The sequence below is a fragment of the Oreochromis niloticus genome, linkage group LG18, assembly GCF_001858045.2.
Source record: "Oreochromis niloticus isolate F11D_XX linkage group LG18, O_niloticus_UMD_NMBU, whole genome shotgun sequence".
NCBI classification, from domain to species: domain Eukaryota; kingdom Metazoa; phylum Chordata; class Actinopteri; order Cichliformes; family Cichlidae; genus Oreochromis; species Oreochromis niloticus.
In genome coordinates, this window is record NC_031982.2 from 9,361,342 (window position 1) to 9,380,934 (window position 19,593).

At 39.7% G+C, this 19,593-nt stretch overlaps 3 protein-coding genes across 3 annotated transcripts; 1 reads left to right on the top strand and 2 right to left on the bottom strand.

The window, feature by feature from the left end:
- The first annotated feature begins 175 nt into the window (after positions 1–175).
- On the top strand, positions 176–5,215 carry aldh9a1b (aldehyde dehydrogenase 9 family, member A1b). Its single transcript, XM_003453361.5, has 12 exons — positions 176–320; positions 490–708; positions 1,448–1,593; positions 1,823–1,952; positions 2,056–2,190; positions 2,615–2,811; positions 2,953–3,093; positions 3,209–3,397; positions 3,491–3,578; positions 3,722–3,863; positions 4,312–4,424; positions 4,608–5,215. The coding sequence occupies exons 2-12, from the start codon at positions 528–530 to the stop codon at positions 4,700–4,702; spliced, it is 1,557 nt and encodes a 518-aa protein (XP_003453409.1). The 5' UTR covers positions 176–320; positions 490–527; the 3' UTR covers positions 4,703–5,215.
- Positions 4,902–8,729, bottom strand: zte38 (zebrafish testis-expressed 38). Its single transcript, XM_003453313.4, has 12 exons — positions 8,457–8,729; positions 8,135–8,279; positions 7,610–7,673; positions 7,473–7,509; positions 7,351–7,371; positions 7,245–7,271; positions 7,081–7,148; positions 6,847–6,995; positions 6,531–6,763; positions 6,366–6,414; positions 5,481–5,521; positions 4,902–5,374 (listed from the first exon to the last, which is right to left on the bottom strand). The coding sequence occupies exons 1-12, from the start codon at positions 8,505–8,507 to the stop codon at positions 5,327–5,329; spliced, it is 933 nt and encodes a 310-aa protein (XP_003453361.2). The 5' UTR covers positions 8,508–8,729; the 3' UTR covers positions 4,902–5,326.
- A 1,061-nt stretch (positions 8,730–9,790) lies between these two features.
- prdx1 (peroxiredoxin 1) lies at positions 9,791–15,869 on the bottom strand. The gene is made up of 6 exons (XM_003453360.5): positions 15,722–15,869; positions 11,618–11,730; positions 11,280–11,433; positions 11,069–11,191; positions 10,852–10,982; positions 9,791–10,464 (listed from the first exon to the last, which is right to left on the bottom strand). Exons 2-6 carry the CDS (start codon positions 11,721–11,723, stop codon positions 10,382–10,384), a joined length of 597 nt encoding a protein of 198 aa, XP_003453408.1. The 5' UTR covers positions 11,724–11,730; positions 15,722–15,869; the 3' UTR covers positions 9,791–10,381.
- Between the last annotated feature and the right edge of the window lie 3,724 nt (positions 15,870–19,593).

Sequence of the window (19,593 nt, forward strand, 5' to 3'; positions counted from 1 at the left end):
CTGCAATTTTAATTGTATATTTTTATTTGCTTGTATTTATTAAGAAAGTTTTACAGCCATGCAATAGTTACTGACATTTAATTATGTTTAAGATATGAGAGTATATTCTTAAAGCCGCTTTTAGTGATCGACAGTGAAACTATCCAATCGTATAGTACGCTCAGACGCCACTGGCTGGTTAGCGCCGATTGGCTCTCGGCTGCAATTTGGCCCGCCCCTTGATGAATCGTCAGAAAAGTGCTGTAGTAATGGCAACGAAACACGATATTCTCAGTTAAGTTGAGATTGGACTCTTCGAAAACAAATTAAACGGCTAATAGGTATGTTTTATCAAAACTTAAATCCAATAATGAAATTTTAAAAGTGACAGTAGAGTGAAAGAGTCGTTAGCACATAACTGTTTAGCGCAGGAGTCGAGTCAGACTCCTTTTTAGATTTTCCAGCGTTATCGGTAAAGTGACGTTAACCCGCATACTGCATGTTTTACAGTCATCAGTGACACTTGAAGCAACGGGACGAGCTACAATATGCTCCGGAGACTCGCTAGTCTCCCTCTGCGGCGGCCTGCAGCTGCTCCTCTGGCTGCGGGAGTGAGGTGCATCTCCTCCGGCTCGGTGGAGATCACCGTCCCACTTAACTTCTGGGCTGGGAAGAGGAGGACAGGCCCCGAGAAATGCAGCAAGGACAGTGTTTACGAACCTGCAACCGGTAAAACACACAGCTCGTAAATACTGAAAAAAAGTACTGACCCTGCCTTATGACCGGACTTTGGCCATTGCTGTGTGAATATGTATGTCTGGTAATCTTTAGTAGGGGAAAATGATTTTAACGTTACTTTCTGAATGATTAGAGTCCTTTTGTCAAATACACCTCTAAACTTAGTAACTAGTTTTTCAAAGAAAGTAAACTTTCTACACATGTTGATTCATATACTTCGTATCCATTTAGTCACAGATATAGACCAGCAGTCCTGTATGGACAGTTTTATCTCCTCTGTACAGCTTCATTGGAGCAGAACCAAGACATGAAAGCACATCATCATCAGTTAATGATGCCTGATAGTCTGCCTGTTACTCCTTGCATTACACATTTTTAGTCCAATTATATTCTGATGCTCTTTGAGGCCCGGTCCCTGTTTTTAATTCAGCTCTCTTAACTCCATCTAAGCCAGCACAGAGCCTGCATGCAGCCCCACCATTTATGCATGATTCTCTTTATCTAATCACACTTACCATCACTGGAAATGAAATTTCCACCTCTAAAGTGTAAGCGAGCCATGAAATTCACAGCACAGTTGCTGTAGGCCAATAATTATTTTTTCCTTCACATCAAAGAACGACTGGAATCATAGAGATGACTGTGCCAAATGGAAACTGTGTGCAACCTGTTGTTTTCATGAAAGTCTGCCTACTTGGACGCTTGAGCTATCTTACGTTCCATGTTGTAGGCCGTGTCCTGTGCCAACTGGAGCCTTGTGGTGCTGTGGAGGTGGATCAAGCTGTGAAGGCTGCCAAACTGGCTTTCGGCTATTGGAGCAAAATGTCGGGGATGGAGAGGGCAAGGGTCATGATAGAAGCTGCACATATAATTGAGGTGTTTGTTGTTTATATGTTTTTTTTGGTTTTATTTTTGTTTTGTTTTTTTAGAATGAAGAACAGCTCAACAAAGTTGTTGTTACATCTTGCAAAAGGAAGATCTCATGAGTCACATATTGCACATGCACTGTTTAACATTTAATAAAAACTCCACAATATTCTCCTTACATCTGTCATTTACTACATCTAATATATTAGATTGCATATGCCCTGATTTTCATGCACAGAGCAACAGAGAGGAGATAGCTGAAATGGAGGTGGTCAATAATGGGAAGTCCATCACAGAGGCCCGTCTGGATGTGGACTCTGCCAGACTGTGTATAGAGTACTATGCAGGACTGGCCAGCACTTTAGCAGGTTGGTATAGCTATCGTATATTTTTGCCATATTTATATGGCTTTATAAATGTCACGTCAGCCTTTGTTTTACCTTGTCAATGCTTCTGTTTTCCTTTATCAAGGCCAGCATGTCCAGTTGCCTGGGGGATCCTTTGCATATACTCGCAGAGAGCCGCTGGGAATCTGTGTTGGCATCGGTGCTTGGAATTATCCCTTTCAGATCGCTGCCTGGAAGTCTGCTCCAGCCCTGGCCTGCGGTATGGGACTCTTCCATGACCAAAATACCAGTGGCCTTTGTTGGTTTGCTACATTTAAGAAAATGTCTTGAAACTCCTGGAAAATGAATCAGTACATTTTCTTAAGAAGTTAGACTGTGGGGTGAGGAAAGGGCATCTGAAGTTAGGATAACTGCATGTTCTAGCAAATGAACAGCAAGACTATATTTTGTAAGGTCACTTGACATAAACTGCTGCGCTACTAAAACTAAAATGTGTGCGGTACCATCTTTAAAAGTCAGGAATTCATTTGAGCACAAAACAGTTCAGAAAATAATTATAGCATTTCACCTTTAGATAGCATTCCACGGAGACTGATACAACTGAATCTGCAGACTTGACGTAGGATTTAGTGCTTAATAAAAGAATTCAAACAATCCATGTTTTTATTTTTTCTCCATATTAGGTAACTCCATGGTGTTTAAACCGTCACCGGTGACGCCTGTGACAGCAGTCATGCTGGCAGAGATCTACGCCAAAGCCGGAGTTCCAGAGGGGCTCTTCAATGTGGTCCAGGGGGGCCAGGAAACTGGCAGCCTCCTGTGTCAACACCCTGATGTTGCTAAGGTGTCTTTTACTGGTAGTGTGCCAACAGGACAGAAAGTACGTGGTATTTTAGACTTCTTGTCACTAGGACATTTAATAGTAAACAATTGGGATTTGTAAATGTCGTGGTAACGATGCTGACGTCTTCTTTATATGTCCTAATAACTGGATGTTTTTCCATTTGCTTTTGTGCCGCAGATCATGGAGATGGCATCTAAGGGGGTCAAACCAGTGACTTTGGAGCTTGGAGGAAAATCTCCACTGCTCATATTTAAGGACAGTGATCTGGAGAACGCTGTGAGGGGAGCTCTCATGGCCAACTTCCTGTCTCAAGGCCAGGTAGTGTATCTTTTTTTTCATATGGTGTTATATTTTAACATCACTCTATGGTTCAGCTTGTGTCTGGTCCACATTGAAGCCTGTTACTTGATAGTGTTGTATATCTGCATCACAGGTGTGCAGCAATGGTACGAGGGTCTTTGTTCAGAAGGATATTATGCCTGAGTTTGTGAAGGAGGTGGTAAAGAGGACCCAAGCGATCGAAATAGGAGACCCTCTTTTAGAGAGCACCAGAATGGGGGCACTGGTCAGCCGACCACATCTGGATAAAGTCCTGTCTTTTGTTGATCGAGCAAAAAAAGAGGTAAGACTCGCTCAAGGAGTTCTTTTTATTTTGTCAGGTGTACACCAGTAGGATTATGTGCAGCAACTTCAACTTGGATTGCATTGTTACTAGGGCGCTACAGTGTTGTGTGGGGGTGAACCTTATGTCCCATCTGATCCCAAGCTCAGAGGCGGATACTACATGACGCCTTGCGTATTAGGTAGACCTTCTATAAGATACTCTATTCTATTTTCACATTTTGTTACGGTGCTGGAAACTGTCTCCCCCTACTAAATCTGACTGCAACACCACAAGTTTTCTGAAGTCAGTGGATTGAAATCCTTTAGTTTTACCCCTTCATAGGTAACTGCACTGATGACATGATCTGTGTGAAGGAGGAGATCTTTGGTCCAGTCATGTCTGTGCTGCCCTTTGAGACAGAAGACGAGGTGCTGCAGAGGGCTAATGACACTTCACTGGGTCTGGCTGCAGGTGTTTTCACCAGGTTGGTTTGTTATATGTGCAAATTCTCTTTTTTTTAAAACCATGATGGACTTACACTTGTTTGAAGAATCCACATTTAAAGCTACAAACTAGAGTCCCAGTGTATCACATACACATATAACACATACAAATCCCTAATCTCTCAAACAAAGTCATCTACACTCAGTGGGTCCCTTCTTTCCCATGCTTCAGCTCTCCAGCATGTTTCATGTAGTTGTTTGTTCATGTGGTTGTTTTGGCGAAACCTTGCTGACAAACAACCAAATGATCGTGTTTGTCAGCCTCTGCTTTGGCTTTGCTGTCTGAATTTATTTTAAATTTGTCTTGATGCATTCTCAATCATCCAGGTAAGTAAATCTCCAAAAGTTGATTCTGTTCAAAACGCTACGTCCAGATGAACAGAATCAACTTTTGGAGATTTTAAATTTGCTTTTATGCGTGTTCTGCAGGGATGTGAGGCGAGCCCATAGAGTGGTTGAACATCTCAAGGCAGGCTCCTGTTTCATCAACAACTACAACATCACTCCTGTGGAGGTGCCTTTTGGAGGTTTCAAAATGTCAGGTACACTCTAGTTTTCAAGCTGGCCAGGAGCTAAATGTGACTGGCAAATCATTACTTTGTTGTTTTTTTTAATTAATCAAACTCATAAGTAATTAACTGAATAACTCAGATCAGTTTTATACCTGGAAAAATACATCATCTGACAACTACAGTAAGTACATTTGTGACCCTGATGTTCCCCAGGTATAGGGCGGGAGAACGGCCAGGTGACGATCGAGTTTTACTCCCAACTGAAGACTGTGTTTGTGGAGATGGGCGATGTAGACAGCCTCTTCTAGACCACCCAGCCACAGGAAGAGCTGTTCACTGAGACAGAGACTCTAGATCAGGAAATCTCCCATCAGTCAAGGAAAAACTATCAACTGTTTGTGCTCCAAATAACAACTAACAGTCTTTGATCAATGTGCTCAAATCATCCACACTTTTTTTCTAATTTACAGGAAAATATAACACATTGTAGGCACTAAAACTGCATTCTGAACCAATTCAATCTAATTTAAACTCTTAGCTTTGTGATCTAAATCTAAATCTTGACTGATTTCAGCTACTTGAGTGCAAATGAGTTTCATATTGAGTTTCATGCTTGGTTACCTTTTTTGGCCATTTATGTAAATGAGACGATTCTCAATGTATTTTACGCATTTGCACAACAATGTTTACAAATCAAGCTTTATTTTATTAACTATACACATGAAACTATTTTTGTACACTTAAATGAAAACCTAAGTACTTTTATATGAATTATGAATGTTATAGCGTGTCGTGTGAAATAAAACTACAACAGCAAGGTCTAGGTAGAGTGAACTATCAAAGGAACCTGTCTAATACATTTGATAACGTGAATTGTAAAATAACATCACACTAAAATGAACAGGTTGTTCACACATCTTTTGTCTTGTTGGTTAGATTCTTCTTTTCTTTCTTGTAAGATTTCTGGCAGCTGCAGTCCTCTAAAACACACAAAAAGTACACAGTTGGAAAATTAATAATTATTATTAATTAAGCTCGAATATGTTATGATTTCTTAGACTTTGTTACAGTCTAGTACCACTGTACCTTTGCCATGGGCCGCCTTGGTTTCTTAAACTGTGCAGACTCTGTTTAGAGGAAAGTCAGTAGTGTAAGTCTTTTGTTCAATTTTATGTTTTGTTTTGTTTTAGGGGGAGGGGTTAAACAGCAGCAGCACATCCAGGGTAGGCGATCAGTTTTCCCAAGGGGAACACATGAGAAACTGGGACTGTTGTGGAGGGCTACATCTATTATGTGAACTTAATTCTGCTCAATATAGATTTTATCTGCCTTCCACAACAGCCCAAAGTTCTACAACAGAGTATTCGGGCCACGTTAAGCAAAAAAATATTATTCACTTTGAGAATAAAATTGAAATGTGAAGATACAGGCTGTTGTTTCAAGCTAAACAACTCCCACGGCTGTTATACCCGATGCCCAAAAATGCCTTTGTAGAGGAGTTGGTGAAAAAACTTGATCAGCTATCTTATTGTGGCTTATGACACAGCTTACGTCCTCTTTAATGCAAGAATGTGTAACCATTGATATCCTTGTTTTTCTAAATTGATGGGCATGTCATTTTGCATAAATCCAGACAACCTTTCTGAGTTTGCGTGGTTTTTCCTTTGATCAGATGAGGCTTTCTGCACCATCTCTTCAACGTCCTTATACCCATCAGCACACTGTGTTTATGTGCTAAAAGAGAAATAATTTCCTTGCTGTTAAAACCAGTTCTGAAGTATGATTTCAGTAATTCATCATGCAAAGAGTGTAGCAGCTGTGGCAGACTTGAAACAACAGCTTTAATCTTCACATTTTGACTTTACTCTCAAAATGATTTTTTTTTCTCTTAATATAGCCCCCAATACTCCTTTGTACAGTTCTCATGTGGGTCCTCGGGAAATATGAATCGCCCACCCCTGATAGACTCACCGTCTTCAGAAGGTAGATCCTCTCCATCATATATTTTCTTGTGAGGATTCTGTAACCAAATGTTTAAGAATATTATCATAAACTGCCTGTTGCATTTGTAAACAGGATTGAGACTGTTATAAAGATATCATCCAGTACTTAAACAGCCCCCTTTCTGTAGCCTACCTTCTCAGTTTCCTTCTCTGAAAAAGCCCCCTGAGAAACCTGCTTAGTCTCCCCCAGATGATTTCCTTTCTGAAGTTTCTCCACCCGATCCTGTTCTGCTGACACAGCTACTTTCAAGGTGTGAAAGGGCGTCTCCACCTCACCAACCCTGAAGTTCACGGCCACGCCTTCAAACCACAGACTGTCACACTCCCCCTCCTTGAAACCAGGTGGCTGGTAGTCAGCAGGGGTGACTTTGAAAGAAGAGCACAGTATAATATTTTTAGTTTTTAGCAGGAAAATTCTTACACTGAGACTTTAAAAGTAAGTATCCTACTCTCATCATAGTAGTAGAGCTTCATGGTCAGGTAGACGTTGCTGGGGAGGGCGTCCAGGTTCTGCATAAGCAGAAAGAGCTTCCTGATGAGAAGCACCAAAGCCTTTTTGGTGTCGTCCATGGTCACTTGCATCTTTATACCGTTGTTCCTTTGGTTGCACAGATGTTATATCAGCCTCAGCCAGTCAGCTGGGTAGGGCTCAGTCTGTGTGGCATGCTTAAACTTATTCCTACCTGAGTATGTCCATCTCTGGTCCCTTTGCACTGTATCTGAATTTGAAGTGGTAGGACTCAATTATCCGCTGCAAAGTAAGACAATGATTCATACGTTTTTTATCATTTCTGATCAGGCCACATGCTGCTGTAATTTAAATATTCAGTAATTTAACAGAACTTACATTGGGTTCATCAGGATCAGCACAGACCTGGATTGTAACAATCGTAAGTTTTAGACATGTCTATGTAACCGGGAAATTGTCTCTTTCATGTTACATATACACTTACCCCAATGAACACAAGCTGGAGCTGTCCAGAGAATAACATACAAAATAATAAAAGTAACAAAAATATTAATGGCACCACACAATTATTACATATTTCAAGAGTTGAACGATAGCTCGACTTACGTATTGTTTCTCTAATGCATCGAAACAGCCCATCAACCTGAACAAAACAAATTAGGACACTTGCAAATATTAATCAGGGTAATAAAACTCTCCTTCTGTACATCCTCTTAGCATTAAAGCAGGGATTTTATATTTACCATTTCACAATTTTGGCTGCACCAGGAGTGTTGCAGTTTTCACGCAAGATTTTGATGCAAAAATCTGGCAAAACAACAAAAAGAAAACAGCCTTTTATAGTCAGTGATTAAAAGTAGTAAGACAGAGATTTGTTGGCTTCACATTGATGATTTGAATCTCTGGTAACACCACATCCCAAAAATGCTCTTTAGAGGCCACTGGAATACAGTGAACTCATTGTTATGTACGAGTTTGAGATTATTTGAGTTTTGTGGTACGAACATATGTCAGAAACTATACTAAAGTAAGCTGTGGCATTTAAATTTAGCACACAATAATACAAGGGAGGACGGATCCATTCTTTCATATTGCTTAAGCTAAATTCTGAACCTACCACCTGAAATTATCAGACCAGGAAACGTTTTTAATTGAATAGGTGTACTATACCTTATGAAGTATCTAGTAAGTGTACAATTTTTCACCGAATACTGATTTTATTAAACTCCTAGCAAGTGTCCTGTCCAATAGTTTCTCTGAATGTTCACCTTCCAGATATCTGGATCTGTAGGCATCCTCTGGGAAAATGCCCCGGAGATAGGTGATAGAGGAGACAGCCACGACCATCATCCTTTTGACAAAGAGCAAAGACTCCTGCGCAGATTTAAAGTCGTGCGGGAATAACTCCGTCCACTTTAATAAAAGAAAAGAAAGGAGAAAACATGTTCACAGTCATATCATGGCCACAAGATGTCGCCATTGACTGCCTTAAACATCTTCCAGCACAGATACGTCAAACGGGAACTTAGAAATACAAAGACTGAGTAAAAGACACCTAAAATATGGCATTTTTATGTGGTGAATTCAAACCTCGGCAGTTTCCTCCTTATTCTTCTTCATGCACATCTTCCCAGCTGCCATTTTTTCCTTCTGTACTTTAGCCGGAGGTTAGCTAGCTAGTACTACTAATCAATATAGGAGCTAGCAAGATAAACAAACAATATTAAATTTCGCCAAAGTATTCTTCTTAACAAAGCTCTTGTGCGATTTTTTTCAGCGTTGTTTCGGGAAGCTTATTACCACAGTGAGCAGGTAAGAAAGGAGTTATTAAATAATTAGCTGGGACCAGGCAGGTGTGTGGGGGGGGCTAGCGATCCTTTTTCCCGCCCAAAACATGGCGCACTAGGTTCAGTTTTTCTTAAATAATGTTCGTACAATAGGAAATCAACAAGGTCAGTAAAACTAACCTTACTTTAAAAAAAAAAAAAAAAAAAAAAAAATTAAATTGTTAAACCATAAAAAAGTTTTTAATTTTTCAAATCCTTCATAGGTGTATATATTCAAGTCAAATACATTAAGACTAGACCAGGAGCGGCAGAACTGGCCTGTAAAGGTTCCAGTCCAACCCACTGGAATGTTCTGGAAAATGTGAAGAAGGACATAGATTTTGGACGTGAAACTGTATTGTTAAAGGTTTTACAGCTTTTATTACTGATAAAGACCTGTCCTATGGTCATTCATACTACACTAAAGTAATAAGTGATACATAAACAATACAAAAACACAGAAAATATCCTGTTTTTATTATCTAATTTCACAATGGTTCCATGCAAGAAAAAAAGACATTTTCTGTGAATTATGAACTACTTTTCCGGGTAAGACTGAGACATACTGTTGAAAATGCAATTATTTTTCATATATAAAGTGGGATTAAAAGTGTAGTCATAGTGGGTTTCCCCTATATAAATGGGCTGTATGTAGCCCACAATGTAAAATGAGTTTGACATCCCTGATGTAGACCAGTAGGTATGGCCATTACAGGTACTTTTCATTTGCCAGCTTTACATTAACTGGATAAGTATGGTGTAACAATTATAAATAATAAATATATCCTTGTGTCTTTTAGACTAGTAAAAAAGAATATGTAATAGAGAAGTTCAGTGAATCCAAAACACTTAACCTGAACATAGCATTGATTTTACTACTTTTTCATCCCTTTTCATCCCATGACAAATTCAAAGTGTCTGCTGTGAGGTCTGTTAAAAAAAAAAAAATTAGATTCATTGTTAACTTAGACTGGCATTTTCAGTTGTTTGGACAGTTGGTGTTAAAGTTTATGTGGATAAACTGTGCCGTAATCAAACAGCTACTATATTTTAAAAATGTGTGACACAGATGTAAGAAAACTGACAATGAAGAAAAAATGCCAACTGTTGTTTGCTTTATTAAAGATCTTCATACATGGACATAATTCAGCATTGGCCTGTTTTTGTTGTTTAACCGTGTGTTATAACTGTTCACTGAGGTAACAGATGCAATAAATATAAAGGAATCATAGACTCTCTTGTGCTATTGTGAAATTTATAATGTATCTGAGTAAACATACATCATTCCAAAATATTCATCATGTGCTTAACAATACCATAAAAAGTCGTGTAAGCGTGATACATAAATACATAATAGGCAGGTGAATTTCTACTTAATTTCAATGAAATGCTTCAAACAGTTTGGTCCTTTGTGTGTAACAATAATGGGGAATGACATGAGAGAACAAACAGACATTTGGCTCTGTCAGACAGTGAATACAGCATACATAATTGCTGTGTTTTTACACAATTACATACTTTGGTCTAAGTGCACTGTTCACGCTACACACAACAAAACACAAACAGCACATCGACTACAAAAGCTGGCTCACTCGTCCACAGGCACAACGGCTTCAGTAAATATTGTTCGAAATGTAATCACAAAATGAAATCTCCAACAGCAGATAGCAGACTCCGGCCTTGGGCTTATTACTGCTTGGAGAAAAAATCTTTGCTCTTCTGGACGTCAGGTTTGATGGTGTCACTTCCTGGTTTCCAGCCGGCCGGGCAGACTGAAAAGATAAGCCTATAATGAGTCCTGGCTGGTAGATGAAATGAAGGTGTGCCAAAATGACACACATGTTACACCTTAAAAATAAACCAACTCTGTTCTGCGTGCAAAAACAGGCAACTAAAATGACAGCTTGCCAGATCATGATACATTGCGCTGATAAGAGTGCAAACCTTTGAATTTAAATAAGCCTCTGTGGTCTTTGCACTCTCTGCCACACATTATTTCTGAAAAACCATTAGCTAGTTTAAATTCAAAAGTTATAATTAGGTAAAAAGCTGATTTTCACTGCAAGTAAATGTGAGCTGTAGAAGGCAGGGTGAGAAAACAGAATTTAAAATCAAGACCCAGAATGCAGACATTACATGGGCACAGCAGAGCACCATACCTTCTCCGTGCTTATCTGTGAACTGAAAGGCTTGAACCAAACGCAAGGTCTCCTCAACAGAGCGTCCGACCGGGAGGTCGTTTATGGTGATCTGCCTCAGGATGCCCTTGTCGTCAATGATGAATAGACCCCTGTAATAAAGAGAATTATCAGCTCCTAGGTCTCCTTTAAAAATATTAAGACCAGCACTTTGAGGACTCCACATTATTAGACTCACCTGTAGGCGATGCCCTCATCCTCTTTCAGGACCCCGTAATCTTTGGAGATGGTGCGCCGTGTGTCAGACACCAGGGGGATGTTCATGGTACCCAGACCACCCTGCTTACGTGGTGTGTTGACCCTGCACAGTCACCAAAAGATAGTATGAGGACTTAATAAAAATGAATATGGTCACTGTGGATGTGTAAAATACAAAGCTTTTTAAATACCAAGCGAAATGGGAGAAGTGGGAGTCCACTGAGGCGGCGATGACCTCACATCCAATCTTCCTGAATTCATTGGCAGCATCACTGAAAGCGATTATCTCAGTCGGACAAACAAAGGTGAAATCCAGCGGGTAGAAGAAAAACACGACGTACTTTCCTGTACCGAAGCATTAAAAAAACACCAATGAGACTAGTAAATGCATCACTTTAATTAATTCTCATCTTTTGTAGTGTAAATGAATCTCTGCTGAATATGCTGCAGGATCACAAAACAATGAATCATAGAGAGGAGGACCATCAAAGCATGTCAAACAGAAGGTGAGACGCAGGTTGTCCTTTACCTCTGTAGTCTGACAGCTTCAGATCGTGGAACTGTCCATCCGGCATCACCGCTTTGGCAGTGAAATCAGGGGCCGGCTTTCCAATGTGTGCATTGCCTGCAGACATCTTGAATCTGATTGGATTACAGAAGAAGAAAGCAGTCGGTGTTACACTGTGCTGTTTCTGTGTGCATAAGGTCTTCCTCATTTGCAGAACAAGGAAATGTTTCTGTTACGTGAAACACCCACCAACACTGTTTTATGTGACTAACACCTCTTCACTAGAACATATATATATATATATATATATATATATATATATATATATATATATATATATATATACATATATATATATATATATATATATATAACATTATATATAACACATATATATATGTGTTATTTTTTATGTTGTATGTATGTACCATCACAAAAAACAAAAACTTTACACCGGTTCTCCTCTCCTGCTAAATTACCAAAATGGTGTTTTATCCGTCCAAAGGGCGTTTTGTGAAAGTAGGAAGGAAAATCAAAATCTAGAAAACAGGATTAAATAAATCCAAGAAGAGAAATTTCAACTACAGGAGAGATTTTTGAAAGCACAAAATGAACACTTTGAAGAAATGCACAATTTCTCATGAACAAACAAGACCAACAAATTAAAAATACGCAATACCAGCAGAACATTCAGATTATAAATGAAGGTTGGGGAATAATGTTTGGTCAAGCACGGCAGCAGATTATAAATCTGATGAGAGAAAACAAGAACAACAGCACACAATTAAGAGAAATGTCCTACCAGCTTCAAGAAACAGAAGCTATAGTGGAATCTCATACAGTGGCACTGTAGACATTTACAGATAGCAAGGACCAGAGTCAAGGTTCGCAAGAGCAGTTTATACTGGAAACCCTGAAGTAACAGACCACAGACACGTGTGAATTTTGCTGTTTTGTGAATATGAAAGGCACAGGAATATATATACAATTTCCAGTGCACTTTTGTTGTTGTGTTCAAATACCAGAAGGAATTCAATAAAACAAGAAGACAAAAGGCAAAAGTAAAATTCTCTCCCTTTTCCAGTTCGGGTTTGGTTTTAAATCCTTATTTGTGTCATTTAACCTACATTAGTTCCTTTAAACTTAACCTAAGTTTCCTTAAGTCAATATTAGTCAGCTCAGTTCTAAGTTTAGTCCAAATCAAAAAGAAGAATGAGCAGTTCTGAAGGTCGCGCTTCACTGGGAGACGATGGAGGCAACATGGGAGGCTTGACCACTTGGTTGGTGGCGAGCTTGGAAGGAGCAGGACCGGAGCGCAGACCGCAAGCACGGACCAATCAGGACCCACCGGCTCAGGCTCAGGTGCTGGCATTCGCTGCCCCGGACCTTTGGGCTCTGGACAGGGTTCAGGACTAGACCATGTGGTGACCTCTGGCCCGGTTTCAGAACCAGGACCAGACGGTGCAGAGACTTCTGGCTGGCATGGAGCAGCACCAGATTGCTCAGGCTGGGGTGGGTGGGGAACACAGCAGGCTCCACTGGTGACTGAGGCTGATGCTGAAGCCTGGCCACTCTCTCCCTGGGAACAGGAACTGGTGAAGGGACAGGCTGGATCCTAATTGCCCTGACTCTGGGAATTGGTCCAGGGACAGGCTGGGTCCTAGTCGCCCAAAGATTTTAAACATACTGGCTGTAAGACTCATGATTTCCCAGAAACTGGAGGATTGACTGTACTGGGGTGAGGCCGCAGAACTAAGCCTCATATCCCTTCTTCTACCACATCTTCTGCCTTTCACCTCGAGCGGGATATAGGCAGCGGTGATGGGGGTGGGCAGATAGACAAAGAGGCTGGAGAGTTAGTGGCAGATGACAGCCTAAACCCACCAACTGTTATCGTTGGGGAACTGAGCAAAGGAAAGGCAGTAACAATTGCAGCTTGGATGCTACAAGCCCCCCCTAGAGCCAGGGTACGCCGAGCTTCCTCCCTCGTCAACTCACCCAGATAGGATGCCTGTTGCCGATCCTTTACTAAATCTGCTGGGTCCATTCTGTGGTCACGTCATACTGTCAAGGGGTGCTGTGTGTTAGGTGAAGAACGGACCCAAAACACAGGAATCCTCAGACAAACGTAAACCCAAAATGCAGCTTTATTAGATACCAAGGTGGCAGCCTACAAGGAGGTGTAGCGGCTCTACTCTGAAACCTTCCCAAATGACTTAACTGCTCATCCTATCGCTAAGGCAGAGTTCATCTGCTATTTGGAGAAAACTAATTTTGGCTGCTTGTATCGACAATCTCATTCTAATAGTGTTAACAAAAAGATGAGGCCTAGATTAAAAGATTTAAGGCGTTTCTCAACAACAATGCACCATCTAGTGGTAGAAGGCAGCATAATAATTAGGACACAATAATTTGCTACCATTGGATATAGATTAAAATTTTAATTTTAACAGTTAGATTATATGACTAGTAAGTCTGGTAGCGACTAGTCACAACAACGACAATTAGTTGGCTAGGCAACTAGTGGCGCACATCCCAAGTATAAATCTTGCCACAATCAAAGTAGTTACAAATGAATCTTTTAGTCAACCAACCAGCTCAGTTTAAATACACTTATCACTGACAAGGTCCTTTAAACAATGTATGCATTTCTTGATGCATTCTCAATAATCCAGGTAAGTAAACCTGAGTGATATGATGTGTGGAGCTTATAACACAGAAAATAGTCAATGAAGTGAAAACAAACCACCTTTTTTTCCTAACCCTAAATGGCATTAGATGAAGTAGTCCTAAATCTACAACACTAAAAATGCTTTAGTTTCAGCTTCTCCGACATGAGGATTTGTTGTTTTTCTTTATCCAATGCCAGTGTTAATAACCAATATATAACCAGTATGTATAGGTTGTTCAGTATGTGCCAGTAGAAAAGCTTAGAAACCTAACAGATGCTGGAGATAAGTAATGTTAGCAGGTTTCTTTTTCCACAGAGCAAATCTAGCTGTGGTTTCTACTGTCTGTGGCATTTTTACAGTCAGCAGCTGTCTTCTTCTTTTTCTTCTTCCTCTTCTTTTGGCAGCTCCCTTTTAAGTCTTCCTTTTAACTATACCTACTGTGTATATAGACACAATATTAGCTAATATATTAATACACTCAAAAAAAAATATGTACACCCAAAATGCAGACCTTAAGTAATGTGATTGCATGTAAATCTTCCATGTAATGTGTTACATAAGTACAATGTAAAACATTACATTTGGTGAAATTTGGTTAAATAAAATGCACTTTATTGGTATGCATTCATTCAGTTTATACCAGGCACATTTCTCTAATGATTAATTATTGGAATGAATAAACCTTTGATTTTATATATTTTAGTTGCTTTTTACTCAAAATGATTGCTTCATGTTTATGAGGGCAAAAAAAGTGCACTCGCATTTTCTTTATTTATGTATTTTATTTAACCCCCCTCTTTATTAAAGCTCGAATCTATACACACACACACACACACACACACACCTACACATATATATAAATCACTGTGAACACAGTGGAATAGAACAATAACACAAAAATGAAAAAATTACAAACCGTTTAACTGTATACGCTTGTATTATAGTGAAGTGTATAATTAAAGGCACATGGCAGCTCACCACCTCAGCTCAAACAGCTATTATTGGGCGCACACTACATTAGGTGGCAAAAACATAAAACCGCAAAGCACTTCCACTTCGATTCTAATGTGTTTCCTTATATAAATAGTTACACCTGTTTTCTAACTCTTCTTTCGCAATATAGCCTCCATCTTCAGGGATTAAACCACCTGGGTTAGCTGTGTGAGTTTGATTTGCAGCTGTAGCAAAAATCTCAAATGTTTCCTTGACTCTAGAATAAACCACACACGGGCTCTTTCTTTCGTTCACTGAAACGGAAACAAATTATCAACGAGCCATCCCTTTCTCCGAGTTTCTGAAAGCTATTTTTTTCACATGTGAGAAAAACCCACTTGTTGAAATATCGCTTCAGCTTCGGCTACACAACTGCAAACTTCACAACCAATAAGGAAAAATGTCCTTTTCAGGCGAAAACTCTAAAGAACACAATTACATGTTCGTTAGTGTCACATACCTCACTTTTTTTCTTCACACCACACAGTCACGGCCCACGAAGTGCAGGAGGTAAGAGACTCGGGCTCCGGGGGGAGATTTATAAAACGACTCACATCTCGCGATAACTGCGCTCAGAACGTGAACTGAGGCCACTTCAGTCAGTCCCTTGAGAATGTGAAGCTTCCACTTATGTAGCATGACTTTGCATTTTTCCCTCGTTTCCTCACGACTTTTCTGGGAATCCACGCTCTTGTGAAACCCAGAGGAGGAAGAGATAAAGGCTGGCCTCCAGGAAATAACCTCAAGATTTTGTTTTTGGCGTTAAAGTTGTTTAATAATCTCAGAGGAGCTAACCCTCTGTGTTTGAACTATCCCCATTCACTGTAATACACTGACTTATTGATGTAAAACTAAAAATAAATAAATAAATAAATGAACAGGTGTCTAATGGCTGGCACTTCCTTAATCCAGGGGTCATATGAGGTTCCATCATAAGACAGCAGGATGTGCTGCCAATCCATTGTCACTATGAACAAGCAGTATATAATAGCATCATATTACTCTTTCAGCTTCACCTTACTTCTGCTGCCTTTTTTCTCATTACCAGTAATTTGCAAAGTAACTTACTAGCTCAAGAAACTAGTGATATTCAACCGATGGAGCATTTTTTTCTAATTGTCTGTGGACTCATTTCAATGAGGGCTAAGTTCCTCTTTTTCTTTTAAGTAGAAATAACACTTCCCCTAGAAAACAATAGTAAATAGGTAGAACAAATTCAGTATACCTGTTTTATACCGAGTACAATAAATTTGTTCACGATTTAGGTTTCGACTACATATGATGTGTTTTAGAAGCACTTCCTTGAAGTCTGGACTTGCCTTTAAATTATTATTGCGACATTTTATTGCTTCTATCCAGTGAGCTGCCAGAAGGTATTTTTCTTTCTAATTTCCTCATCACTCCCACTAGATTTACTGAATAACTCTGCTGTCTGTATTTTCTGTAGTCTTGTGAAGAGGAAGTTGCTACATTTTACTTACATTTCTAAGCAAGTCCATTTAGGTAAAAAAAAAAAAAAAAATGCCCAGTGTTAAATGATGTGGATAAATAATAAGTAATAAACTATGAATGAACTATTGTGGGTCACCTGTTTGTCTCTCAGGGAGATTAAATAGAAGCTAGGGTCCAATTTTTATTTGAACATGGTGAAGAGGTGCAGCGTGGGCAGCATATTAAAATGATTGTTAAGCCAAACCACTTTCTTTCAAACTGCATTTGTCAGAGCCTTTGCAGAGGATGAGTTTTCTGTGTGCCTTTTAACTTAAATTTTCAGACTCTATGGGACTGTTACTAACACCTAGGAGAGTTACCTGGGGTACCAAGGTGTAATCTAATTACACCAAAGTATTATTTACATGTGACAGCAAACCTTGTGTGTAACAGTTGCTATAATTCAGGAAGAGAAAAAAAAAATAAAAGGGAAGAGAAACCGGTTTCACAAATCCAGACAGTGGTTGATTTTGAGTTGGGGGTTTTTCAGCTATAGTAGACCTTTTTCAGAGCAGTCATTCTTTTATATGAAAAAGCAAAGACAGGTGTTAATTATGACATTAATTAAAACTCTACACCCAAATAATTCAATCTAGTTTTATATTTATTTATTTTATATATTGCACTAAATCACACAAATAGTTGCTTCAGGGCACTTTATATTATAAGGTAAATACATTTCAGTGATACAGACAAAACTCGAACAATTACACAGTCCCCCTTTGAGCACGAACATGGTGGCAGTGGTGAGGAAAAACTCCCTTTCAACAGGAAGAAGCCTTCAGCAGAAGCAGGCTCGAGGAAAGAAGTCCAATCTGTGCTATTGTTAACACCTGTTTACCTATTTATTCATGCCCCAATAGTGTACTGAAAAAAGTGTATTGTCTCCTGTTTGGGAAACCTAAATGAAATAATGTTTTCTCTCACACTAGTGCCAGTGCCCTAAGCATTTTGGCTAAAACCTTCTGAGTACATATATCATTAAATTCATTTTTAAACTCAGGAAACCAACCACAGTGTGGGTTTTTTCTTCTTCTTTCTATTCTTCAGGTTACGTTAGTTCACCTCAGTCAACCTACAGAGGCTGCTGTCAGTTCAGCCTCTTGCTGTCACCGAGCAGTGTCTTTGCACACCGTTACCATGGAGCTCCATCAAGGGCTAAATAAGAGGGGAGGGCCTACAATAACCTCCTGTTAGAAGCACTGCGGTGGGCTAATGATCAAACACTGCGCTGTGTTCATCTCCTGTCTCACAATATGCCCATAATTAGTGCATCTGCTCCCCTAGTGATTCCAAAGCAGCTGGATGTTTGAAGGGCTCTCACAGAGCTCTCATCCCAGCTTCATTCAGCCGTGCCAAATAACAAAACAGCTGTTGCAGTCACAGATGTGACGATGGACTGAAAAATGGCTTCAAATGATTGGTGCTTTTAATCCACAATTAGTAAATTAGTACAGTTTAGTAAAGCTCATTTAGGGTTATCTGGCTTTATTGGCAGACTTTGAGGAAAGAAAAGCTCTTCTAGTTCTGCTACTTCCAGTGACTCAGAATCAGGGCATAGTATTAAAGAAATACATTGAAATTCATTTGATCTTCCTTAGTGAGTTAGATGAGAAGGTTATTAGCTTGTGGATTCAGTACTCACTTAGCTTAGCCACCTACAAAGACAGGATACAGGTGGAAACGGAAAGTATTGCTCTGTGTAAACAAAACTCAAACTAGTAGTATCACTAAAGCTCATACATGACCACTATATACCTTTTTGTATATAATTAAAGTACTTTTTACTGTTTTTAAAACTGAATAATCCTATTTCATCCAATATTTTCTTTTGTTTTTGTCTAAAAATATAATGTAATGGAAATCTAAATTCCCCCTTCACCATTGTTGTCAGGTATTTAGGGGAGGATGATTTGAAATTTATCTGTATGATGCTGATTTGTTGTCAGGTCCAGACTTGTTTTGATGAGGCAGCGGCACACTGGAGTCAGCAGGAGGCGATCATAGGGGAGCTGGAGTATCAGTGCTCCTCACAGCAGGACATGGCAGCAGTGTGTACTGCTGTTTTACATACATGCTGAGTGAAGGTAAAACACAACAATAGCACCACCAAATTCTACTAGATAGGCTATCTTTAAACAGTTACCCTTATACTGAACAACTCTGAGAAACATTAGAAATGAGTAAAAAACTTGCTGGTGTTTACTGAATTGGATGATTGAAGCCAGAAGAAACAACACATATTGGACAAATTAACAGTTTACTTATTTAACAAGCAGCATCCTCAGTGGTATGTGGAAGACCCATACAGGGCTACAAAAGCCTATCACCTGCTGCTAGTCACCAGCTAGGTCGCACAGTGCTGTGGGATGGCGTTCCATTCTTAAAGAGAGTATGTTGGTCACTCTGGCACGAAAAGCATGTCAAAGCTGATCCCACAAACATTCGGTGGGGTTGGCGTGTGTCATCTTGGAGGACTGTGGAGATATGGGATTGCTATCGGTTGCAAAATCTCATCTTGATATCTCTCTGCATTGATATCATCTACAATGATGACAGTCTGGTTTTTCCAGTAAGGGAGATGTTGCCCCACACCATCATACAGCCTCCATGAAAGCTGTTACCCTATTGGTGCAGCCATCAGTTCTCCACAACATCTCAACACTTTGACCCTACAATCCAACAGCTGTAGGCAGAAACTGGACTTATCAATGAACAGCGCTAATCAGCCACTAATCAGGCACCGAAGTGTTAGCACCTGGGTTATCTGAAGCTCAAAACAAGACCCAATAGCAGAACAAGCTTTTTGGCAGAGAAGATACCCACACACTCAACCCACAA